This window comes from Phasianus colchicus, chromosome 10 (genome assembly GCF_987193195.1).
Source record: "Phasianus colchicus chromosome 10, bPhaCol1.hap1.1, whole genome shotgun sequence".
Classification (NCBI taxonomy): Eukaryota; Metazoa; Chordata; class Aves; order Galliformes; family Phasianidae; genus Phasianus; species Phasianus colchicus.
The window spans coordinates 3,652,028-3,678,288 of record NC_143445.1 but is presented as its reverse complement, the minus strand read 5'-3'; the positions used below and the strand labels follow the sequence as shown (position 1 = coordinate 3,678,288).

Below are 26,261 nucleotides of genomic sequence, written 5' to 3'. Positions count from 1 at the left end.
CCTGAGTTCTGCTGTACAAACGGAGAGAAGAAACGTTTCCAGCGTGTCTTGCTGAACAATTGCAGATATGGAAGAAAAAGCCACAGATGTAACACAGGAAGGGAATATGTGTGAGAGAGAAACGCAGGTCAGCTCCTGTGGATGCTCTAACGAGCTGCTAAGAGAAGATCAGCCTTTCTTTTAGTTTGTCCTTCCTCAGTGACACTGGCTAGACAGGAGGGATGTCCTCCTGCGCTGCTGTCCTGATGCTGTGATGCTGCAGATGTATGAAGAAGCCATGTCCTTGTGTGCTGGTCCCGCTGCAGATAACAGGGCAGGGGCCTCCTCAGCAGCAGTCTGGATGCTGAGATGCTCAGAGATCCGGAGAGAGGGCGAGGCTCCTCTCAGCTTGCTTTGCAGCAGTGCTCTGGGGAAGCAGTGAGAGGATGGCTCTGCTCAGGTCCTGCTGCTGCACTGGCAGGGTGGAGAGCAGGTCTGCTCTGGCATTGGCAGCGCTCAGTTTATCCACAAACCTCATTGACAACAGTAGCAGAATATTAAACAGCTCTTTGCTCTGCTGCTGTCTGCTTGGAAACTTGGAGAAGGGCGGGAACTTTCCTTCTGTCCTTGCCACAGGGTTGAATGGGCCTTTATACTGCTGAAATAGCACTGCCCTTGGCAAGGCAGACAGGAGACACCTATTTTCTTGGGGACGTTTCCCAGGCCTCCTTTATTTTGAGGTGTAGGATTTCTATTCTTTGTTTTCTTAAAGAATTTGGTTTGTTTTCAGGGGCTGAACTGATGTGCTTTACTACTGCATAACAAAGTAATAGTCCTTGATGCCTTGCACAGAACTCAAATGTCAGAAATACAGTTATATTGTTTTAACTCATGCAGTTAGCCAAAGTTCAGAGTCCAAAGGATTATGTATCAGTTTATAATCTCAAGATGGAAAAGGTATCATCACTGCTTACAAGAAGCTATAAAACTCAGTTTCTCTGAACACCTAGCTGACTAAGCAGAGCACATGTTCTGTATTCATGGTTCCAGGTCTCTCTCACCTCACGTTTGAATTACAACTGTTCTCAGCTTTTGCTTGCAGCCCTGTTTCCAGCACTTCTGAATGTGTTGAGATAGCTCCTTTCCTGGCTCTCTTTTCAGCTTCTCATAACTTTCTCTCACAGCTGCTCAGACCACATGCCAGCTCAGTGAACGTCTCGCCTTGCAGCCATGCTCTGCACTGTTCATAGAACCACAGAGCATCCCGAGTTGGAAGGGACCCACAAGGATCACTGAGTCCAATTCATGGTTTATGCAGGGCCAGCCCACAATCTAAGCCCTATATCTGAGAGTGGTGTCCCAGCACTCCCTGAGCTGCAGCACTGGGGCTGTGCCCACTGCCCTGGAGCTGTTTCATGCCCATCGCCCTCAGGTGCAGAGCCTTTCCCTGATCCCCTCTAACCCTCTGCTGATGCAGCCCCACGCTGTTCCCTCAGAAGCCTTTCAGCCAACTTGTTCATTGTTATACTCAAGCCATACCTCAGTGCACACACATTCCGGGTGGTATTTCTCTTATTTCAGCCTCCTCATCCAAAGAGTTCATAAGTGTTGTGCAGAGCTATCTCCAGTGAGAGGTGGCAGCACTTCCCAGAGAAGTCTTGCTCCCTTCATTTCAGTTTCCATAGGCTTGGTCCCCAAGTGTACTGCTTTGCCTTTGCTGGCTATTTACTCCACATGGCATTCAGCTTGCCATACCATTACTTGTGTAGATCCCACTTTTTCAATCTATCCTTTCTATGTTCTAAAGAAGTTCCTACTTTTTTTTGACAGCTTTCTTCCATGTTTAAATTATTACTCTCTTAGTGGAAGGGCGGCAGAGCAGAGTCACAGATTTCTTTAGGTTCTTCCCCATGTCTTAACAACCAACCAGTTTGCATTTCCAGGCTGAACAAAGATGGCACCCCTCTGCTAGCCATGCCATAGAGTGGGGTGTTCTGTAGTGTGCTGAGCACTGAATCTGCTATTTTCTCTATTGCTTTCCTAACTTCATTGACTCCCGTAGTTCTTAATCTCAGTGGAAAAAGGAAGCTTAATGTTGTTTGGGTCAGTACTCACCTGCAGCACGTCCTGCATGCATTGCCTCTCTTGCAGTCTTTCTCTTTGATCTGTTTGGCAGCCTCATGGACCGATAGTACTTGGAATTTCTTTGAATGGCAATGTAGTGTGTGTGAGAGTCCCTCTCGTGGGTCGCTGAGTCAGCACCTTCTGACTCTTCCTCACCTTCAGAGACTGAAAATGTCCGAGAAATACCCTGCTGGAGCCCAGCAGCAGCTTCTCCTCCATGCCCATCCATGGCTTTCAGATCTCGTCTAGAGCACCTGAGAGGATGGACCAGCAGCAGAGCAGCAGCAGGCAGGTAGTGTCCACAATGCCATCAGCTTTATCTGAATGAGAGCTGGAAACCTGCAAACAAAACAGAGCAAAACATGAAAAGGGAATATCCTAGCTAGCCCAGAGGCTGCAGTGCATCATCTGTTTTGGGTAGGGGTGACCTTCCAAGATTTTTTACTGATATCATTGTGAGCAAGGAGACCATCCCACACCTTAAGCATTGCTTTTTCTGTATTCATCTTTGTCCTGCATTTGCTCCACTGATGACCACACCATTTGTCTTTTGTGAGCAGTAGATTGCTGGCTGATTTACAGCAGGTACTGCTAATGGCCAAGTTCTTGTTTGCCAGGATGAAAATGTTATGGAATATAAAGTAAAACCCAAAGAGAGAGCTCTGTTAATCCATCTATTATCTGCATACCATGCACTGTAATAGAAGAATGAATATGTTTTACAGGGCTGAGTGGCTTCCTAACACTTACTAACAATACCCATTCCCGCAGTGCAGACAAGTGAAGAAAGGTCCTTAACTGCTATAAAATGAAAAGAGAAGGTAACGATGGGGAGTGTGCAGACTTGGTTTTATTTCCCAGAGTAGCCCTCTTATGCCAATGTCCGTGTCACTGAAAGAGAACTGCTGTGCTGGGTGTCAGTGCATGGGCTGTGCAGAAGACAGACCTCTAAGACAGCATGACAGCAGCAGAGCCTTTGGCCTTTCTAAAAGCAGATAAAATGTGAACTTCAGTGTTCATTGCTGGCTTTGTCTTGTTGAATTCTCGCAGCTGTTATGGCCTTTCTAAGTGATTTGGTGACTGATGGGGCTAATGTGAATAGTAGAAAGAGCTGCTGTATAGGAAATGTGAATATAAAATTGACAGCTCACTGGGAGAAGGGCATAATATGGTGCTATAGATCAGCAGTTACATGCTGTTATGATGTTCTATGTATCACTGACTTGTTACAAAACAGAAAGGCCAATGCACATAATACTCTAGAAGGTATCACATACTATATCAGATTTTGAACTCGTGTGCCACCAACTTTCTTCTTGCTTGCCCTCAGGATCATTTCAGTAAACCTGGACATCATCTGTACATCCTCTGCTTTCCAGAATTCCTGAGGGTCCTTGTAAAGGATGGGGCACAATGTGAAGTCCTGCACTGGGCCTGAGTAGTTCTGCCCCCTGGCTCCACAGATCAGAAAGCCTGCTTTTTCCTTTCATAACCTGAACCACGGCAGGCAGCTCATGGCTGCTAAATTTACATGCTGATTTCAGTTCTGCCACGGCTTTGGGGCTGTTTGGAGCTGGTGGTTGCTCTGGGACTACTTCCAGTGTTACTGGAAGTGTATGAAGGACTCGTTTGTTGGTTGTGGTGTTAAGTTTGGTTTGTAAATTACACGGAGGTATAGAGATTCACTAAGCCTGTTTCTGTGGCTCAGTAGAACAGCAAAATAAAAGCGGCTGCTGTTGGGGACAGCCTGAAAAGAAAGAAAGGAGCTATTTCTTTTTCCATGCCTTTCTGACTGTGCTGCTTCTTTTCCCAAATTGAAGCCCCAAAGACTTGATCCTTGCAACTCTAATGGAAGCATTTCAGTTAACTGGACCACAACCAGTATTGCATGGGTAATCCTTCCTGATGATAAACTCGAACAGCCACTTATTTCTCATTCATTTCTCTTTCATAAACTGCCCAAGGAGATCTGTGACAATCTTCTCTATATCAAAGTTCCTTTATGCTTCAGATGGCATAGATGGAGAGGCTTCTGACAGAGAAGGAGCTTTCTGTGTGACCAAGTGAAACTGTCTCTGCTGAGTTACCCAAAGCCTAGCAATGTGTTTAGTAGCACCATCAAACCAGTGCAGTTGTCTTTTATTAGGATACCTTTTTTTGTCTATCAGAGAAATGAAGAGCATCCATCCTGAACAGCAGGAGGACTGCTGGGTTACCGAGCAGTCCCTAACAAGCAAGATGGTTGGCCAAAAGTGATTATAAAAGTGAAGGAGGGAAAGACTTCCCTGTTTTCTAGGAGAGGCAGGAGTGAAAGGAGATTTGCTTATTATGGTGGCTATGAAGAATATAAGTATTTTTTTTCTTTCATTAATAAGAATGCAAGAAGAGACAGTAATTTTGAAAGCAATGGTTCCAATTACACAACCAATACCCTAAGAAATTAGGAAAGCATTTCATGGTACGTCAGTCCTGACTTGCAGTTGCTTTATGTGTGTTAATAACAGGGATGGGTTTAAAGGATACATTCAAAGTTATATTATTCTGGTAGCAGTCAAGCTACTCAACGTCAGACAAGGAATGAATCAAGCAGGTGTGGACAGCAGCTATCCCTGTCTGAGTGATTGTGGTTAATTTTTGATAAAGGTATTCACCTATAATAGTCACAGGCAGCTGAGTGCCAAGTCTTGTCATGGGAATAACCCATCCCAACTACATTCACATCATATCCTGATATCAGGTCTTGCTGCGGCGTCACCATCTAGCTGAATTTGCTTTGAAAACAAACTTCCTATCCTGCAGTTCAAGAATTAACAGGCTGCAAGGAAAAGGTTGTAGAGCAATGAATGATGACAACAGTGAAAAGCAGCACATGATGCAGGTATAGCAATGTTAGAGATATGCATTTTGACTCACATGTAATTCTGCCTCCAGGAATTTGACTTACTTGCCAATTTTAAATAATATGGCATTTTTTTTTCTGTAAATCAGCTATATCTAATGAACAATACAACTGTTTTTCACAGCAGGAGCTGCACCCTGAAAGCTGAGATCATGGCTCTGTGGACTCGCATGTGTTTTCAGTGCAAGAGCTTGAGCTCACAGTCAGAGCATTGGTCAGTGCTCTCTCTGTTTTGCTCATTGCACACCACGACCCCGATCTCAGCAGCAGTCCTGCAGGGCTCCAGCACAACAGCTGTTGCTGCCCCTCGTAATTTGTTGCTCTGGGTAATCACCTGATATGTTCTTTCCCTTAAAAATAAGGCAAAGGCTATTATCTGACTGAAAAGTTCTAAGCGTTGTGGTGAGTATATGCTTAGCTTATGCTAAGGTGATTTTGAAATGAAAAATGCTTCATTTGCCAGTGTCCTACAGTGCTGTAGCCTAGTCTGGGAGGTTGCTTGATCAGTAGCAGAGATAGCCTGAAGTCTCCAGGTATGCAATGCAGGGATGCTTTGAAGCAAGAACTAACTTGTATGAGTACAACTTGACTGTACAGTTTCTCTGCATAGGGACGTACAGTCAAAGAAGATGAACTGCCCTCATAAGATTGTCTAATGTATCCCTACCACCGTGGATGAGATAAGAACGTTCATATGCCTGTGTAGGCACACAAAACATGCAAGGATTGTGTCAGACCAGAAGGAAGGCAAATGTTTTAGCACAGAGGGCAGTGAACCCCCGCAGTGAATTATGTAGCAGTGGGTTCATTTTGCTGTGAGTTCTTAAGTTCTGACACAGAGACTGGATGCCCATTGAAACTATGTATGGCTCCATGGAAAGTGTTGGGCTCAATGCAGAAGTTACTGTCTTGGCTGTAGTGTTTTTTGTACTGCAGGAAGTCAAGAAAACCATATAATCTTTTCTTCCTATTTATGTGTGCAAACTCGTTTTAATTAAATGACCTCATCTGGAAGGTTTTGTACATTGAATGTAGGGATGCAGCTTTCCTGCCTATCTGATGAACCAGACGGGGCTCTTTTAGGACTGTCTTCAACCTCTCAGAGTGAATGTGGCTTCTTTAATATTCATTCTTTAAATATAGTTTCAGCATGCTTATTTTGCTACTTCATATTAGTTTCTAAAATGCTTTAATTCTCTTGAAAGCCTTCTGCAAGCCGAGCATAAGCCTCTGCCTCCCACCGCCACCAGTCCCCCATCACATCCTTGCTCGTGTCTGAGGCATGGATTTTTTTTTTTATCCCTCTGTTCCTCCGCTTTAAGAGCGGACTGGAATGTCATCTCTAAAGTATTTCACTGTGCATCATAACGAGGATAAAACAGGGATGGGGCACGGTCCAAAATCCAGCAGCAGGCCTTACTCATCTGCTGCCGTTCTTGCTCTCGTGGCTGCCGGTCCTTTCAGGAGTGCCACCCGCGGGTGGGCCCTGCTGAAGGCACTGGGGCTCCACACAGGCTCAGGCCTGCGTTTGCATGGGGAGCTATTTCTGTCGGAGTCAGGGGAATAGCAACGCCCACAGACACAGCCCTGGGCTGTGGCAGATGTAGCTGTGAATTCATTTAGCCTCATCAGTGGTTCGAGCTAACGCGCAGCCTTCGAAGTGCTGTCAGTCAGGCGCTCTCACGTGTCCCATTTTGTGCCACCCCTGCTACAGGGGAGCTGGCTTCCAGAGGAAGGATGCACAGGCAGCTGAGCCTGGTAATGCCTCAACAGCCACCACTAAAGCCATCAGGGCACTCGCTGGCTGGCTAAGCGTGTTTTTGTTGTTACTGGTTGGGATAGCCCGCCTTGGAACTGCCAGCAATCCCAACCCTTTCTTTTAAATGGCTGCAAGAGACAGTTAAGCACGTGTGGCTGTCCGCAGCAAAGGTACGTGACATTTCACAAAAGAATCTGAACTATTTGGGTACAAGGCCGAGGTAATATTTGATTAAGGCAGGGGAGTGGAGAAACCAGGAGGAGCACAGACTGACCAGCAAGTGAGACACAGACCAAAGAGGTTCACAGCAGAAACCAGAGAGATAAAGCAGACGATAAGTCTGGGGATGTTGGCTGAAAGAATATTACGTTATTTGGCCCTACGTGTTTACAAAGCCAAATATTTTGTATGTCTCTTGTAAACAGAAGTGTTGAATTCTACCACCACTCCTAACAGCATTGAACTACAACCACTCGGATTTTGAGGTAATCCTTCAGGTGAAAAGTGGAACAAAATGGTTTTGTTGCAGTGATGTAGCGATGGTACCATATTTACAGCAAGCAAGACCAAGAGAAAATTATGCAGTTAATTACACGCTTGTGACAATAAAACCTTTATGTCTTGCACATATGCTACAGAGAACCTGTTTTAGAAACACTTCAGACGCTAAAAATAAAGACGTTGGATTCGTTTAATATAGCTTCCAAAGCCATGTGCATTAGACACCATGAGAGCAAGCAAATGAGGCTTAGAGAGAGAAACCAGTACATTAAAAACAGCTAAAAATGAGTCACACGGCCTGCCTAGATATAAAAATGGCTCCAGAATTCAGTCTGGCATTGTGGGACCTTCTACGGGTAGAAGTGTACATGTGTAAACATAGATACAAAGTGAGTGTGTCCTATAAATGGCTACTTACATATAGCAGGAACAGATATGTCTTCATGCAACTCCCTCTGCATGAAAAATTGAGTGTTTATAGCAGCTACTCTGTCTTAATTAACTTATATACATCAATACACACTTAATGAGTAACACTCAATAACTACGTATTTCTCTGCTGCCAGAATGATTTATCTTTTCTGCTGTTAACTAATTACTTTTGATTCAAAAGTAATGACTAAAAAATACGTGCTTTCTTGTATGTAATCAGTAATTGCAGTCTCTGCTTATGGATATATTTGTTTGGTCCCTCTATCTCAGAGCAGTCCAGCCCTATCCTGTTGCATTCCATGCTTCTATCCGTGCACCTCCTGTAGTAGATACAGCTATGAGCTACAGTTAAGATGTTAAAGTATTCCCCCTCTGAAGCTATTCTACATACACATATATGTACGTATAAACACGCATCTATAAACACGCACACATTTTCTATCTGTGGGGGAGAGTTAACCTAATTTTTAAAGCACACAGAAGAGTGGAAATCTACAAGCCCTTCTGGTTTTCATTATAAGCTCTTAAAACTAATTAAAGAAAAAGCTGACCTTATTTTTATTCTTTTCCTTAAATTAGTGCACATGCAATGGTGAAAGTATATCCCTGCTTGAAGATTTGGAGAGCATCTTAAGAAGTAGAAGGTATAAAACGTGACTTGCTCTTCTGACATCACTGATATTTTTATATACACCTGTCTCTAGAGGAACCCCCTTTCCTCTCCTTTTCCCTGTTGCCTCTGATGCCATGCAAAAAGGAGTTGAGGGTCCTCGTTCCTTTTCATTTGTTCTCTTCTGTTTGGACCATGTGAAGCATTCTAGCCATGAAAAGAATATACAACATCAAGCTTAGCCCAGAAATGCCACAGCCTCTAAAAATTGAAACGCTCTGGCTTAGGAAGTTTAGTCAGTGATGAAATGTTTTAGCCAAGTACATGGTATGAGAAATAATGTCCCGGGCACAATGCCTCACTGGAAGCAGGGCGGGTTAGTAATGCCACAATACGTGGAGATGGGGTTAGCAGATGTCTTGGTTGAAACTTTTCAAGACAGACTGGTTAGTAAGCAGACAGGCCCAGTTTCCCTGGGGCAGACAACACCCATGCTACTCTTGGGGAAAAAATAGTGTCATCCACTTCTATTTCTGGATGTGCTGTTGTGTATGAGACACTTGTTAAGGAAGCATGAGCAAGGGTGGTTATTTGAACTGCAGAGGTAAGAACTCAAAGGGAGTTTTATTTGGAAGAGTTTATAAAGAAGCAGGGGAAGAAGAGGCTGATGTTGTTGATCAAGGAATAGTAGAGCTATTTCCCCCAGTGGTTATTGGGTGGAGGACCCAAGGAGTGTCTCCTGAGTCTACCTGCAAATCTGTAGCTGCAAGCAAGCCAGACGTCAGGACAGACATCAGAATCTTGTTAACCTGGTTTCTACTGGTTTGAAGTGGAAGGCTGCTAGGCGATCCTTGTCAGCTGCTAAATTAAAACCTGGTACAAATTGATGCTATTCTTATGGCCTGTTGGACTGATTGCACAAGTCTTTGGCACTCAGGAAAAAATACTTGCTAGGCAACTCTGGAAACTGTGCAGCAAATAGCATCAGAAATACAAACTGCTCCAGAATGTCTCTTTCTAGCCCCAAGGGACAGACCCTGGCAAGAAGGCAGGCACTGGCAGGACTGCTGCTCCCAGTGCACAGCAGTTTCTTTTGTCCTAGGACTGGGGTACCAGGCTTTGGCAATCACATCCAGTTTGCCAGCTACAGCACTAGGCAGTGATGTGTCGCCAAAAAAACCCCTGCAGCGCTGTCTGGCATCTGCACTAAGTCTTCATTTTTTTTGTCCAACAAGTGACACAGTCTCCTCAACCACAATTAAGGTAGCTCACTCCAGAGAGTGGAAGTGCTGGAAAAGACTGGCAGGGCTTCTCCTTTGAGACCTTGCCACTAACAGCAGTTTTTCCCTCCCCGATTTTAAGCATGGAAGGAGCAAAGCGGGGATGAGTGTGGGAAATCCCATGGCTGTGGCACTCAGTTAGCTCCTGCGAGGGCAGGGTTCATTGCTCAGCTCTGCTGCAATTCCCTGGGCAATCTGAACAAGTCAGGGATTTTCCTGGGTCTTAGTTCCCTGTTGCGAGAGAGGGAGAACTGCACCATACTATATAAATTCTACTACATTTCTCCTATGGTCTTTCCTTGGGAGCTATTTTAGCAGGAACTCAGCAAAGAGCTCAAGCAAGAGTATGGCATAGAGAGAATCTTGGTTCAAAAGAGCTCTGGATAATAGTTTAATTAAGAAGAAAGTAAAACCTCTTTGGATATTATCTATTTTTTTTGTTCTATTTGTATTTTCCTACATTCCTAACCCAAGAGCAGGTATTTTGTCTGGAGCTGTCATTCCCTGTTGCTCTCCCAAAGTTTCCTTTGAAAGGTCACTGTTTCAGTATGTGCCCCCTTTTGGACAGCAAGGTCCAGGTTTTGTAGATTAAGCCAGATCTGTTTTTTCATGGTTATCTGATTCAGAGCTGATTTTGGCTAGGAAAGAGAAGGCAGGAAGGAGCCAAGCTTTTTAGATTGTTTTAGGTTTCACCGAATCTTGTCAGTTTTTCTTATTTTATACCCAAGTATAACATGGGGGTGCTTCCATGGGCTGTTACTTGGGAATATGAAACACTGCCTCCAGGCACTGCTGTGGTAAAGATGGTGATATTATTGCTGACAAATGCACAGAACAAGCTCCTGCCAAAAGTAGACTTGTAGTAAAAACCCCAGGCGTTGCCAACACACATAGGGACAGATTGTGGTAATTATATAGTTAAAGCATTTTACATTGTCTTGCAAATGTTCTCCCAAAATTAGGCAGTGTGGGACAATGCATTCTTTGTCTCCAGGCATTTCTTTTCTGTCAATTACCGTGGTGTTTCACACATACTCTTATATTTACAGCTGGTCTTAAAGTGGATTGGATTTATCAGTCCTTATCTGAGCCTGGGTAAGATCAGCCCTGAACAAAATTTCCATCCATCTCCTGAGATGAATGTAATCCAGTTAGACCTTTTTATATGTTCAGGAAAACATTAAAAAAAAAAAAAAGTATTTTTTTCAGTGCCATTTCCTACTTTTGATTAGGTCTGGAGCTGGCAGATCTGCTTTAACGCTGAATTTGTCAATAGGTTAATACCTCCAGAGCTAGCTTTTTCTTATGAGATTTGATTTCTTGTTTACTTGGCGCGTTTAAAAATATCTATCATTGCTGGGATGGCATTCACAGCCATCGTGGATACACAGCAATTGGTCTCCTGAGAGCGAAAGGACAGCTCAGCTAAAGGGAAAGATCAGCCTGCCCTTAGAAGGAAAACAGACTGTTTTTCATATTTCCTGCCTTTATTTTCTTTCTTTCTCTGTGTTTTTTTTTTTTTTTTTTTTTTTAAAGCAAGATCACACGCAAACATTTAACGGGAAAAATCACAGCTTGTCCTGCCCCTGGAAAAAGACACACGGTTTGATTGATTGCTCAGGGGATGTTTGCTCTTTAGTTGGTCACCTTAATGCCCATGTAGTGCAGGCTGAGCCTCCTTTCTGCCTGGGTTCCCTCCCTGCTGGATGTGCAGCCTGTCGGGCTGTGCCAGCAGTGCCTCCATTCCACCAGCCGCATTTCAGCTGCACTCCATCCAGGTTGCACGGGGTCCCTTCAGGGTGACTTTGCTGGCAGAGCAAAGCCGCTTCTTTCTCAGGCACTGCACTTGTGCCTTTCTGAGGCTTTTTCTTCAGACCATTCCTCTTCCAGCATCCCCCCCCAGAATAGGATTTTACTCACCTGACTGTCTGGGGCTGAACCAGGCTCCCATTTGCCATCAGGATTAGGTGTGTCCAACAAATCAGGACTAAACTCCCCCAGGTTGTTAGAAATTTGCAGTTCAGCTCTGAATCCCGATGCAGGTGTGTCCTATTGAAGATCTCTGTCCTTCAGTCCTTGCACCTTCTGACAGTTTCACTTGAAAGGGAAGTTTCCCTTTGACTTTGTTTGCTCAGTTTCCAGAGCCACAGCAAACAATTTAAAGGAACAGCTTTCCCTTTAGCCAGGTAAGTCAGTACAAACACGTTCTGAAGGTCCTTTGCACTGCTTCTGCCAAAGATTTAATGACAGGGCTTTGTAAAACTTCCCATGTAAAACTAGGTGAAACTTCTCTTCAAATCTGCAAACTCAAATACGTGGAAACAGCAAAAGGCATTTGCTCACACTTTTCAGCCCCACTGGCTGAGCTACTGCTCTTGCTTTACATTATTTCCAGCCATTTGAGATGACAAACCCTACATGCCTGTGACTATTTTTAGTTTTTACATTTCATATGTGTTCCCATACCTGGAACGTAGCAGACCCAGCCTGGTTTTATCACAAGGCCTTTTCTAACCGTTCATCCGAATGCATTATAATTTTCTCCCCTGAAATACTTTGATTTCCAATTCAGGTTGTGCTTACATTTGCTGTGCTTGCAAGTGGGCTTTGCTTAAGTGAACGTCTCTTCTGCAAACAGCTTAGAGCCCAATGCTTCAAAGGAAGACCAAAAAAACCCACTTCCTGCAGACACCTATGCAATGCTATACTTAGGAGACAGCTTTTTCTTCATCCTGGAACTCCTTCAACTCACCTGCTATTTGCAAGCCTGCAGATGGAATGGCATAAAGCATCGTATCTCCTGCTGAAGCTAATGCCAGTCTTTCCTATGATTTTTTTTTCTTTTTTAACGTTCACCAGACTTGCCAACTGCCTTGTTGTTTTAACTGATTGTAACGTTACCCCGTTTCTTGTAATAGCAACTGCATTTTGCCCACGCCCTATCTATCCTGTGGACACCCAGATATTCGTGCAGTAACGCTCTGGTTAATCTGCGGTTGGTTGTCATAGCTTCTTGGCCACCAATGCCACTGTACCTTCATATCAGCTGAGAGCCTGGCCTTGGCGTACAGGGCTGTCAGCAATTACTCTTGTAATGATTACTCAAAGTCACCGTCAGACTGTGCACTCCTGCTCTGTGAGCTAGCGGGACCGTGGTGTCGCAAGAGTCATTGCCAGGTGGACCTCATGCTTCAAACTTGTTTGTCAGTGTCCCCAGAGCTGGGAGGGGACATAAAGCAAGAGACTCCGGTTTTATTGTGCTTTTCTGTTATTAAATTGCCCAAGTTGTCCCGGAGCAACTCCTCATCGCTTTGCTATTTTGAGAACTAGATAAATCCTGCTTCCACAATCCTCTTTTTCTTTGTAAATCTCACCGTGTCTCTGTTTGCTTTCTAAACGTTGCCCTCCGTTTTGTTACAAAAACAAAACATATTCCTTTTTTTCTGGTCCCAGAGAGAAGAGTGAATGGCAGAAAGGTCTAGCACGTATTATAGGCATTGGACATTGGCACGATGAACACAAAGCTCACTGTGGAGGGTCAGAAAGCAGACAGGCCTATGGGAGGGTCGTGGTGATGCTCCTTGGGTAGAGGAAGTAAATGTTTGTGATTTTGCTCAAGTCTTTCCACAAGGACGGGAAATACGAACAGTTAGTCTGTGATTTACTGGGAAAGTGAACGCTTGCATGAGTTAGATTCAGTATTATTAGTTCAGCTTTTTCTCAGTTTTGTTTTTGCTAACGGAGCAGTCAGCCCCCAGGTCTACAGGACTCGTGTTCTGCACAAATGATGCCATATTGCCTAACACCTGGAGGGCAGCCCATCGTGTTGTAACTGAAAATTTGCAAAACAGTGTAATTCTCTCTCCTACAGCCTAACTCCATGCAGGGCTCTCGATTTTAATGTTAGCTGGCTGATGACAGCTGCCACGCTCTGTAGCTAAGCCATCACACAGAACTACCCGAGCCTGCCTGCCTTCCTTACAGTTTAACAAACCAATGGATTCAGGTTTAAACATTTTGCAAAGGAAATATACGCCGGCAGGTTTTAATGGACCGTGTGTCACTCTTGTTAATTGCAGCATCTCTTGTCTCCCTACTTGTTTTCACATACGCTCGCCAGCATTAGCTTCTGAATTCTTAGCCTTCATTTGCAGCTATTGCTATATCTTCCTAAGACGTGGCACCCAAAATTGAACGTGGTCCTCCAAATGCAAATGCTCCATTGTTCAGTATTCTTTCATTACATTATCTTCTGCATTATTTTTATATCCTCTTATTAATGCACCCACACACCCCATTTGCATTTTTTAACCTTTTTAAAAACGTTTTCATTACAACAATCAGATATAAAGGCGATGAAGTAAGTGTGGAATAACAGAAATGACAAGCTTGATTCTCCCCAGACTTATCTTAAACTTCATTCTGCCACTGATTCTGATTTACAGCAGAAGGAAGAAGGGGAGATTGAGCCCAGCACATCTACACTGAGAAACCCACTCTGTGTAGATGCTTGGGGAGGAAGGGTGAGGGCAGTGGGGACTGGGAGGTGGCCAGAAGCACAGCCACCCTACAACCCAAGTGCTGCTGCTATGGAGCATGGAGCATTGCCCCCATAGCATGTGCTGTGAGCCACGTTTGGGATGGGCCTCTCTAAGGAGAAATGGACAACCAGTTTTAAACTAGAGCCAAGCAAGGTGGTGTGTATGAAACAAACACGCTTTTAGGGCTGTCTGACTGCAGAAGCAGCGTGTGACTCAGAGCAACACTTGAGCAACGCAGCCGTTAGCCAGGGAGCAGGAAAAAAAGGTGAAATCCACAAAGCAATTGCTCTTGTCTTGCTTTCTGGCACTGTCTTAGCAGCCTTCCCAGTGTCTTTCCTTCTTTCCTAATTGTGTCTGTTTAGCTTGAGTCTGGATTTTCTCCAGGACTCGCTGTTAGAAGTTATTATCTCATGGATATCGATGCCTTTGTCTCTTGAGGAGTTTTCCCTTGCGCTGACTATTGTTTGATTCCAGATACAACAAAATAAAAATGCCCTCAGGCTCCTTTTGCGTCTCTCAGTTAAGGCAATATTTTGCTTGCCCAGCTAAGGTGAGGTTCATAAAAATGGGGTGTGGTTTTATGACGTAGCTAATTTGCTCTAATGGCTGGCTGCCAGTTGGAGAGGTGAGTCTGCTCCTTGTGTCAACAGCTTCATGCTCCCTTCCCTGCTGCAGATCCTTCTGCTTGTCTGACTCCTGCTGACGCAGTCCAGGACGGTGACCCAGCAGAAAACTCTTCACATTTTTTCTTCATTTTTTTTCCTAGCTGAGTTTTCTGCCAGACTGACATCCTCTGATGGCTTGCCAAAGCAAGATGAGCATCAGCGCTGGCACAAGAAAGGAGACAGGGTTGCTCAAGAGAAAGGGAAGATGGTAACACAAAAGAATTTAATTAAGTTGGTTGGTTGTAAATCCACACCCTTGCAACTCTGTGTTTGGCTTGCACAGATCAAAATCACAACTGCTATCAAGCGAGTAGGCCTTGCTTTGTCCTTTTCTAGCAAGATCTGTTTACAGGATTATTGTTATTACTGTTTTTCTCCCCCCAGTAAATTGAGAGACAAGAAGCATTAATGGCAGCAATGGAAACAGTAGAGAAGAGGATAAAGCAAGAGAAGCAGCAAGGAAAAGGAAAGGCAAGGCCATCTCTAACAACAGCAGCGCAAGGTAGATCATGAAAGCATCTGCTTGGCAGCAGTAGAAGCTGCAGGTGCTGCCTTTAAGCTAGGCAGGCCACACCTGGGAGAAGCAATCTTCCTCTTCTCCCTCAGCCTCCTACCACATGCTGGGACCTCAGGTTCATACTCCCTCCTACTCAACTCTGCTCATTGCTTCACTGACTGCAGCTGCTGGGGTGAAGGCTGGCACTGGTAACACCTCCATATAAGCTGCTGGGGAGAGCATCTGCATACACCAGCGTGTTGTTGCTGTCCTACGGCCTGGAGATTTTCCTGTGTTGACCCATTTTGTCTCAAAACAGTGTACTGATGGATGGGAGGTGGGTAGAGCCACTGGAGGAATGCATCAGGTTGACACAGCAATTTCACCTGCTGTTAAATCCATTTTCTGACTTCTTTCAGCAAAATTTCGTGGTGCTCAGGAGCTCTGTGAGAGGACACACTGCAAGTCTGCATGCAGGGATTGAAGGAATTTTACCCTCCTCAGCATAAGGGGATGAGAAGATCAGGATATGACAGCATGCTGAATGGTGTAACTATCAGCAACAACACAGTCCTGTCAATCCATGCAGGTAGAAACATGTTAATTACTATGAACGCTTAAAAATCTTTCCCTAACATTTGTCCTGCTCACATGGAACCTCCCCTTGTATGCAAAGCAGGTTTGCTATTTAAATGTCAGCTTGTGTATACATGCTGGCTGCTGGCTCTTCCCGGGGGATCCGAGACAGCTGACATCGCTGCCAACATAAATAATCTTGCAGGTTGGAGACAAGTTGGTGAGAGTGTGGTGATCCTCCCTTTTCTTGTATTCAATAAGAGTGTTTTTCTTTTTTTTTTTTTTTCTTTTTTTTCCCCTTTACTTTGACGTGACTTCCAGGAGGCACAAAGTGAAGAGAGGTATTTCCTTTTCTTTTTCCTTTTGTTTTCCCCCTCTTTATTCTCTGCGGATGTTGCTGGGAGCTGAAAGGGTAAATACAACATTCTGGAGGTTCAGGTAGGAGTGTGTGTAGTCCTCTACCAAACAAACATATGCTAAGAAAAAACAAAGCTGCTTCATGTAATTCCTCTGTACTGCTGAGAAAACCTGTGTTATAAAGCACAGGAGCTGTTGCCAGGCTGAGCTACATTTTGATGGATTGTTTAGGAAAGCATCTACCGAGGATGCTCAAAATCCCCTTCTAAGTATGAAGCTCATCTGCAAGAAAAACTTTCTGTTTCTAGCATAGTTAAAAAGTTTGATCCAGTTGACAGCAGGATTAAAGTAACTCCTTTAAAGTGCCTTTAAGTCTTGAATTCTGAAGTTGGAAAGAGCCTTTTGTTTAAGATCTATTGTTTGACTGGTCTCGCTGATAACGTTTCCTTTTGACTTGACATTGAGGCTGACATGTTGTGCTGCCTGCCTTGTAAAGATTACCCATGTCCTAGATGTAGTGTAGGACCTGGTCTAAGCAGGAGGCTGGAAGTAGAGCTCTCTGCTCCTGAGTTTCAGTGGAAATCAGTACTGTTGTTCCATTTAATTAGGAGGGAAGACTTATACAGCAAAATGCACTGTGTGGTATTTTGGAAGCAGGCTGGGTCTACTACTTCTTAGCCCTGAACATGGCTTCTCCTGATCCCCTTCTGTACAGTATTCCAATTGAAGTGTTTTCTTCTTTGTTTAAATAAAAAAAAAAAGTATTTTAGGATAGTGCTTGGCTGACTTCTATGTTCCTATATGGAAAACGCTGAAAGTCCAGGTCTGATACTGAATGGAGAAGGGCAGGACTTGGCTTCTTGTGCCTGTGTTGAAAAGCCAGAATTTTAGTTGAGTTTTGAGCTTCACTCTTTCAGGTTCTTTTGTTTGTGTTCCTCACGCCTTTCCTTGGTCTCTCCCAATAGGTTTGTGTGTTTGTTGGTTTGTTTGGGACCTGTCTGGATTCCTGCAGGAGCAAACATACTGCCCTTTCTTCTTGGACCTGAAGGTGTTAAGGGCAGGTTTTTAACAGAAGCTGAAGCCAGTGGAAATGTTATCCTTCTTAGTTGCTTTTCTTGGAGAGGGTTAAAGAAAATAAACACATGACAGCCAATTCTCCCCTATATTTAAAACAAAACAATAACAAACCACCACCAAGGAACCACATGAGCTGCCTTGGAGGACTGAGTGGAAGGACAAATACTGGGGACTACCAGCACCTGTTCCTTTCTGCTGCTCAGGCTCATTCTGGACCTCACATCCATCACAGATTTGTTGCCCACTGCTATTTATTTTGACTCTTCTGGCAATGGTAAAAGTCTCCTCTTTGGAAATCATTGCAGCTGTATAACTTGCAAGTTTTGAGTAATGGTTTCCTCCAGCTTAACTCCTCTTTTTTCTCACTATGCACTTCTTCCTCTGTCTGCCCACCTCTACCTGGAGATGGGGCACTCGGGGCAGCAGCTTCCCTGATGCTTTGGAGAGGAACTGCAGGTCGATGTCAGTGCCCTGAACAGAGCACTTCTCAAGGGTGCATCCCCTGGCAATTTAATAGACTGGCCTGTCTGATGTGAACTGCTGCAGTGCTGGAGGCTGAGCTTCTGGCCACACCTCGTGACTGTCCTGATCATGTTCTGTTGATTTGCACATCTTCTCTCTTATTTCAGAGAAGTGTAGCTGGTGCTTTTACCTTTGAGAATGGGTAGAGGTCAAAAGAAAGATCAATTATTTTTGAACTGGCTGGAAGGTAGCTAAAACAGCACAAGTTTTTGTTCTTTTCCTATGTATGTCAGTAGCTCTAAGCTGTTTTAAGATTCTGCATCTCTTTAATTCTCAGACTATTGTGAACTCAGGCAGTTGTGGCTCTATTTCTGCTTGACGATCCGCCATTGAAGAAGATAGAAGAAACTTAATACTGAATTTGAAGTGTATTCAACGAAAAAGATGGAAGAAGAGTTTCTCTACAGATGGATGTGTTGTATGTGTGTATATGCATACAGACTTAATATGCTCCCTACATACTGTGTACACAAATGTGTGTAGATGTGTACACGCACACACCTGTTTAATCTCTGAATAGATGGAAAAGTCATGTAATTCTAGTATTTTCCTCAACTGCAGTTGCAAGTGCTGTGTCCAGGAACCCTGGGCTTGTTTCTATGGCAGCCATTCACAGCCTTTTAACATCCCACCTTCCTTCGCTCCCTGTTTGGCAGTCAGAGGAAAAGATGGATATTGCAACACCCCCACCGAGCATCTCTCAGCGAAGGGCGCGGTGCAGAGCTGCCTGCAGATGGCAGGACGGTGCAGGAGGGACTTGGCTCCCTTAGGCTTCTCTGCCCCTGTGCTGCAGCACAGCCTTCGTGGCACTGGTCTCTCAGCTCTGCATCAAGAACATATGGGTGTAGCCTACATCTCTGCCACTGTTTATTTTTCATCCCTCTTTCCCTCCCCCTCCCCCCCTTGCCCTGCCCTGCAAAAAGATTACCATATCAGCATAGCACCATGAGCAGGGCTGTTATGGAACCTGTGCTGCACTAGATAGGCTGACTAATATCTCTTGAAATAATCTCCCTTTAAATAGCCTGGAGGTGCTCTGATGAACTTCTGTTTCAGGAACCACGAGAACACAGCCATGGCTGCAATCTGTGTGAGTAGCCAGACCTGTGCTGCTATGCAGTGAGCAACACCGTTATTTATCCTAGGAAGGTCTTCCTTTTTCTTTCTTCTGTGTTGTATGGAGAGCTGAGATCAGATCCCTGGTAATGTTTCTGTATAGTAGCTGCTCTGATGTACTGTAAGTGGCAATGAGGAGGGAGTAGTATTCCATTGAGATAGTTCTCTCCCGTGTGGCTTTGCATCTGAGCAGTGATGGGGCTGTGGCCGGCTCCAGTCTGTTTAGCTGGCTTTAGCTGAAACAGTGCAGATCCTGAGTTATCAAGACAGCCTTCAGAAACGTGAGGATGTCATGCACACCCAACAACCACTACAGCATTTTCCTATTTATCTAAATCTCAGAGAATCTTTCAGTGCTCAAGGCAGCATTGCAAGTCTTGTCTCAGCTGAGGTAGGAGGCATTTCAATTTCTTACTCATAGTGTATTGTCATCTTATCCCTGCCATCCTACCCACTCAATGCGTCAGAGATCTAAGGCCTGATTTTCTTTTCCTTTTTTTTTTCTTTTTTTCTTTTTAAATTTTGTTTTCATTTTATTCCCTATCTCTCTGACATCTATGCTGAGCACAGGATTTTCATGCCTTCAGTTTCTGGTCCATCGTATGAGAGACTTCTTTTTGTTTTCCTTTTCACCTCCCCTCTGCTTAAACATAATTGCTTTCAGCTAGTGGGTTTTTTTGCCAGGATAAATCAGTTCCCAAGAGAGGTTTGGTGCAACAGGACAGAAGGCTGAGTGGATCCAAGGAGAGGAAGAGAGCAGTGAGGCCCTGGCACTGCTGCCCAGAGAAACATGGGTGCCCATCCCTGGAGGTGCTCAGGGCCAGGCTGGATGGGTTCTGGACATGAGGTCCCTTCCAAGCTAAGCCATTCTGAGATTGTCTTGCTCCCTAATGTTTCTTACTTGCTATATGGATGACAAGAGTCTCACCGGACCAAAAGTCTCCTGATGCCTTACCCATTAGTAGCTCCATACTCTGATCTCTTTGTTCCCAAGTTGTGCAGTGCCCTTATGAATCTGTCTGTGATCCCACAAGTCCCCAGGTGTGCTTCAGGCATAGGGTGGCCCATCCCAATTAGAAACCTGCAGTACCCCGTCCATAAATCCTCTTGTTCTGCCTTGGGCTTTGCCTGGTGCACTCAGCTTAGATGCAGCTGGCTGACATCTTTCAGATTGTTTGTGATTCTTTTGGGAGAGGATGTTTTCCTTCTTTTTCCATGCTCTGTGCTTACTGTCCTTAAATAGAGGCATAGCTAGGGCCAGAGATTGCTTCAGTGACTTGTTTTTGTGGGGCTCAAAGTTCATGTTTGGCAAAGCATTAGTTCTGTTCTGGGTTTTGGAAACACCACCAACAAAGGCAATCATGCTTTTTAGAGGGGAAAATGCTAAAATGTCTGATTGTCGTCAGTCTCTTGAATTACAAAGCAAACCCACAAAGATCTCAGTTTGTGAATTTCATTAAGAAGAAACAAACCACAGGCGGCTTTTTCATTTACTGTGTTTAGAGAGCTTACTTTACTCCAGTAAGATTAACCAGGCTGTTTCTGGACAAAGTCTGGTCTGCGTTGCTGGCTGCAGTGCAACATGTGGCTCCTCTTCAGAAGAGCACGAAACTGAAAGCAGCACAAATGACATTTCAGTGCATGTCAGAACACACTGAGCAGGAAGAGCAAGGAGGGCAAGAAGTGGTGGGATCTGTTCCTGTTGTACTTTGCTGGGCTGAGCATGGGTTAAAATGCAATGCGTTTCTGTCTCATTCCCTTAGCACGATGGCTTCGTTTCCTGTCCTCAAGCAAGAGGTGCTGTTCCGGAATGGCACGTGGAGCTATCGAATTCCAGCCCTGCTCTACCTGCCGCGCTTCAGCATCATCCTGGCATTTGCTGAGGAACGAGAGGATGCGGTGGATGAGCATGCCAAGTTCATAGTGATGCGCAGAGGCATGTACAACCCAGGCACGCACCATGTTCAGGTACCAGTTGGTAAGGAAATAGAGGAGACTGTCCAACTATACTGCTCCCCTGCTCCCCAATGGCTTGAATGTATCTGCCCTCTCTACTGTAGTTAAACAGATCTCCTGCTCAATTATAGCCTATGAGTAATGCATTTACCTTTATAGCTGCTGGGATTCAACCCCGTGATTGTCCAATAGTTGGGGAAATTAAGTGGGGCAGCTGTAGTAGACTTTTCTGGGAATGGCTTTGACTCATCTGTGCAGAAGCAGAGAGAGACGTGGGGCACAGGTCCTGCTGCAGTTGCAAAGATGTGGAAAGGAAGCAGAAATGAGGAGTGTGACAGAGATAGGGAGCAGTGAATTAGCAATCCTGGCTATTTTTTTATTTTTTTTTTTTAAATTCATCTTCCTAGAACGAATTTCTGGTTTAAAAAACAATTGAGAACAGCTAGTCTCCCCACGCAAAAGAGTGTCATCTGGTTTGTCTGTGCCAGCGAATGGGCTACCTTATTAATCTACCAGTTGTTATTATTGTTAACAGTTATCTTGCTGGGTGACTGGGGGTGGTGGATACTCTATTTATAATCATTTCTTGCATTTGCAAATGCATTAAAGTCTTCTTTTTGGGGGAAAAGAGTATCTTTTTTTTTTTTTTCCTAACGGAATCCTTTCTTAGAGAATAGTAATCCTTTAACAGGGACCTCTTAAGAGCTGGAGTCTGCCTAGCAGAAGCAGCCTCTAACTGCACCTGCAGTGTTGTATCATTTAGGTAACACTCAAAATGAGGGGAGTAGGAGTCTGAATGTAAATGGATTTATCAGTGTGCTGTATGCTTGAAGAAGGCTTCGTTATCTAGCTGACTTCCTGAGAAGCACTAACAGAGCAAAGTGTCTACAAGCATGTTTTAACCCTGGCATGTCTGCGTCATGTCTATATTGATGAGAATTTCTTACAATTCAACTACTCTTTTAAGTGTCATCAGACCCCTGCTGCATTGAGATGCAGTTATCAGCTCCTCAATGAGTAGTAATTTAAAAAGGATATAGCTCACCTGGTTTGGTAAAGTGTGTGAGTCCTGCATCATCCAAGTAATCTTAATTTCTTTTAACTTACATCTGGTGATGCCTGTTTCATACTCTATCTCCAGACTTGCTTCTCCTCAGTTCTCCTCAAGCTCTTTTGTAACTTTATCTGAGCATCCTTACTCTGTAACCTGGATGTTTGTTTCACTCTTGTCTCTCTTCACTCTGCCTTGGCAGTGGAGCGGCGTGGAGACCATTGTCAGTGCACAGCTGGGAGGTCACCGATCCATGAATCCCTGTCCTGTTTATGATGAGGTCTCGGGGAATCTGATCCTGTTCTTCATAGCTGTCCCAGGAAAGATCTCTGAGCACCACCAGCTCAGGACAAAGATCAACCTGGTACGTCTCTGCTATGTCACTAGCGTGGACCAAGGACACACGTGGAGCCCCGTCCAGGATATCACTGAGAGTACCATCAGCACAGAGTACAAGAACTGGGCCACTTTTGCAGTGGGACCAGGTCATGGATTACAGCTGTCCAACGAGGCCCGGAGCCTTGTGATTCCTGCCTATGCCTTTCGTATCCTTGACCCTCAGCATCACCCTGTCTCTTATGCCTTCTGCTTCGTCAGCTCTGACCACGGGATGACGTGGGAGATGGGGAACTTTGTGGGAAAAGAGAGTGCAGGGGAGTGCCAGGTAGCTGAGGTACACCGCTGTGGCATGAATGTGCTCTACTGCAATGCTAGGACCACCAGGGGAGTGAGAATCCAGGCTGCCAGCTACAACGATGGGGTGGATTTTGAGGAAGGCCAGCGGGTTGAAAAGCTTGTAGAGCCTCCCTCTGGATGTCATGGAAGTATTGTTGCCTTTCCTCCTCCCCGTGATGTCTGGTGCCAAGATAGCTGGTTGCTGTACACTCATCCTGCAGACCCAAAGGGCCGAAGAGATTTAGGAATTTACCTCAACAAAAGCCCTTTAAATCCAACACGCTGGACAAAGCCAAGCATCCTCTTCAAGGGCTTGTGTGCTTACTCAGATCTGCAGTACATGGGGATTGGGCCAGATGGCTCACCCTTGTTCTCTTGCCTCTTTGAATATGGGATCCATAAGCAATGTGAAGAGATAATCTTTGTAATGTTCACTTTGAAGCAAGCCTTCCCTTCTGAGTTCTGAGTCTCGAGCTTTTTCACTGGGATTTTTCTGAAAACCACCTTTGCTGATGCTCTTTTCACTATCAGCTCTCATCTTTCAGCAAAAGAATTTATGTATTCTTTCCACACTGCCAGCTAGGCATTGTCTTGTAGCATGTGTACATCACAAAGTCTATTAAACGTGCTAAACCTAAACACGTTTGGTCTTGTTTTCTATTGCCTCTTCCTCTTCTCATTCTTCCCTTTGGCTGCCATCTTAAAAATCACATGCTGAAGGCAAGCATGACCTTCATACGGGGGGTGGGTCACACCTTCAGGCTTCCAGGAGGCTTGAATAGAGATGCACGTGCTGATAGCTCAGGGACTGCATGGGATTGGAGAGCAGCGATTTTATGCTGAGCTGTATTTGCAAGTTGTGGCAAAAGTGCTGCAGAGGACACTGGGCATGCTGCCTTATGTATGCTGTTATCTTCCGAAAACTGCTCTGACTCTTGTTGGGTGCACTCCTCCTTGCAGTTGTAGTGCTTGCTGACAGCTCTTCTATTGGCAGGGCTGGCTGCCTTCTGCTTTCAGGGAGGCTGTGGAATGCCATCATCTTGAAATGTTCCCAGCCCGCTTCTGTACTGGATTTGGGGGTTGCTTGCTGAGTTCCCAGGCCCCTAAGGGACTTCTTCATAACTTTGCCTTCTCCTTACTTCCCATGCTGTACGTTCTTGCTTATTTGCCCTTTTGCTTGCGCTGCAGTTGGTAACTACAGTTTCTGACGTGTACCGAAACCACAGCCTTGTGTGTTTCAGTGGTTCCCTTTGCACAGAGTGGGGCCTGTGCAGCACCCCCAGCCCCACGGGCAGATGGCAGAAATGGCACTAACAGACCTGCAGGATCAGGACAGGTCTGCAGAGGGAGCTCCCCATTTATAGTCTGGAGGGGAAATAGTTGCTGGTCTTTCTAATCGAAGTGCTAAGCTATGTTCCATGTGGTAGCTGCTCTTATCTCTGACAACCCAATGTCTTGCAAGCACAGCTGTTATTATAAAGTATTACCAGCAATGGGACAGTGTGTGAAACAAACAGCTTCCAGAAAATGGCAAGGATGTAAATGTCAGAGGAGCATGGGAGTGCTTGAGCTGGAAGGCTTTCAAGAGTAGACAGATCTTCAGCAGTTTTTGGAAGGGAACAGCCCAAATTTTTAAGAGAGAGACTATTCTGAGGCTACATTAAGGTTTGGAAGGAGGCAATATGTTGTGAGCAGACAAGTGACCAGAAGTGAATAGGCCTGAAGGGCAGTGCATGGAGCCGGGGCAGCTTTGCTCATGCCTCTGGAAAAATTATTTCCAAACCAGCCTGAGCTTGTTTGCTGATTGCTGTGTTTTGTGTGTGTGCACGTGTGGAACAGCCCCAAGGAAAACATTTGTTTGCTCTACTGTTGCAGAAAAATACCTCCTTTTCACAGTGTTCTCATCTGCGCTGGGGAGCTCTAGCAGGTCCTGCAGAGTCCTGTGCACTGTCACTGCTGAGGTATGTGAGCCTCTGCTTTCTCAGCATCCCCCTTTGCTGTTCATTACTTATAGCTTTCAGAGGCAGAAAAAGAAGGTCTCCTGGTTCTTCTCATTCATCTAGGTTTGTTTCAGGGTACCTGGAAGCTGCAAGTATCAAAGAAGTGAAGAGATCTCATGGCCTTCCCATAAATACCTGCAATTTCTTGAGCCCTTCCCAAGCAGCAGGTCAGTAATGTGCTGGGTTGCAGAAGCAGCAAGGCACGCAGTGGTTCAATGAACCAATACTTAGTGGCTATTATTCATCTGTTTTTTAGATGTAGGCCAGAGTCTTTAGTGGCCAGGAGCCTGTTGGTGCCTAGTGAAGGAATGCTGTAGTTAGACTTCAGCAAAGCTAACAGCTCTCCTATTAATTCAGCTTCCCACGTCAGGCATACTAAGAAATCCTTTTGTTTCATGACATGAAAATACCTTTCCCAGGCATTTTTCACGTGGTCAAGCACAACAGTGCCATTATTGAAGAACTACGCAGCCTGGATGTGGGTAGGATTTTGGGGTGACCACTGTAAAACTTGAGTCCTGCTATGGGCAGGCTGGGGAGTTTGCAGCCAGCTGATAGAATACTGCCCAGCCATCTGTGGCAAACACTGGTCAGATAAAGTATTGATTGCAGTGTCTGAGAGAAAGCTCGGAATAACGTGCCAACATGGGAAAAAATAATGTTTGCTCCATCCGTAGACTGTGAGCACTGTAATTTTTGATTAGCCAACATCATAATGTGTCTCAGTGCTTTGGCTGTGGCCTCATTCTCTGATGTGACTTTGAGTGAAATACTGCTGCTGCAGTTATTGTATAGCTACTGTTGAGTCTGGGTTAGATTTGCCTGACAGCTGTATCCTTTATTCTTTTATTTTACAAGGGAAGCTCTTATAACGCGCTTTATCCCAGCTGTGGGATGACAGTACAGCTATTTGAAGTGCACCCTATTCCTTGTGTAAACTTGCAGACTACACCTGTAGCATCGCCATGTGTATTCTCTGGATGTGATCCCTGCACTCACTGCACTGCAAACAGTTCCACTCTCCTTCTCTACCCTCTTCATCCTCAGATCTGCTCACCAGCCTTCTCCAACACAGATGTGAGGAGAAAGAAGTACTTGCTGAACAGTCTCTTGACTCCGTGTGGGACAGACTGCTGTCCTTTGGCAGTAAGGCTGCTGGTAGTTCAGGTTGTGCACAGCTATGTACTCTGACCACACGAGGATCAGTTATTCTCCAGCACTGCACTGTTCACATGTAAGCACTGTGAGATGGAAGTTAGATGCCATTTCCTCTTCAGGCAGTGCTGCACTTGAGCCACTAGGGATCACAGAGCTCTTTGTGTTAGAGGATTAGGATGCACTTTTTGAGCAGCTGTCCTGTGCTTTCTTTAGAAATACACAACCTGCACACCTTATGGCCATAAGCATCGTGTGCGTTTGGATCCCATCCCCTTGTTTATGTTTTCAATAAACGAGTTGAGTGTGGTTGGGCAGGGATGTACACGTTTGAAAGAAATAGCTGCAGTGTCCTAAAAGCTAAAGTCAGTGAGGGATGGATGGGAACCCAGTTGATCATCCATCAGCTGGTCGACCAGGACTTGTGTGTTTCTCTATTACCTTACGTTAACTTACAGCAGATCAGAAGCTCTGCAAGGGTAGCATCCTT

General features: G+C 44.9%; 2 protein-coding genes across 9 annotated transcripts in view; one reads left to right on the top strand and one right to left on the bottom strand.

Moving 5' to 3' along the window:
* NGEF (neuronal guanine nucleotide exchange factor) overlaps nt 1-11,648 on the bottom strand; it is a 45,091-nt gene extending 33,443 nt beyond the window's left edge. The window contains exons 1-2 of the mRNA XM_031604971.2: nt 11,505-11,648; nt 2,095-2,442 (exon numbers count right to left, since the gene is read on the bottom strand). Of these exons, the coding sequence (XP_031460831.1) occupies nt 2,095-2,332 (238 nt within the window). The 5' untranslated portion in view covers nt 2,333-2,442; nt 11,505-11,648. The remainder of the gene's footprint in view (nt 1-2,094; nt 2,443-11,504) is intronic.
* The window catches only part of NEU2 (neuraminidase 2), a 29,086-nt gene extending 5,812 nt beyond the window's left edge, over nt 1-23,274 (top strand). The window contains exons 1-5 of one of the 8 annotated variants that reach the window (XM_090147020.1): nt 14,068-15,292; nt 15,472-15,623; nt 15,706-15,875; nt 20,698-20,902; nt 22,144-23,274. In XM_090147020.1, coding sequence (XP_090003146.1) covers nt 20,702-20,902; nt 22,144-23,082 — 1,140 coding nt within the window. In that variant the 5' untranslated portion in view covers nt 14,068-15,292; nt 15,472-15,623; nt 15,706-15,875; nt 20,698-20,701 and the 3' untranslated portion in view covers nt 23,083-23,274. Of the gene's footprint in view, nt 1-14,046; nt 15,624-15,705; nt 15,876-16,001; nt 16,068-16,180; nt 16,204-18,095; nt 19,222-20,447; nt 20,621-20,697; nt 20,913-22,143 lie in introns of those variants that run through there. The other 7 variants (XM_090147019.1, XM_031604972.2, XR_016469540.1 and 4 more) reach the window with 7 other exon arrangements.
* The last annotated feature ends 2,987 nt before the right edge of the window (nt 23,275-26,261 follow it).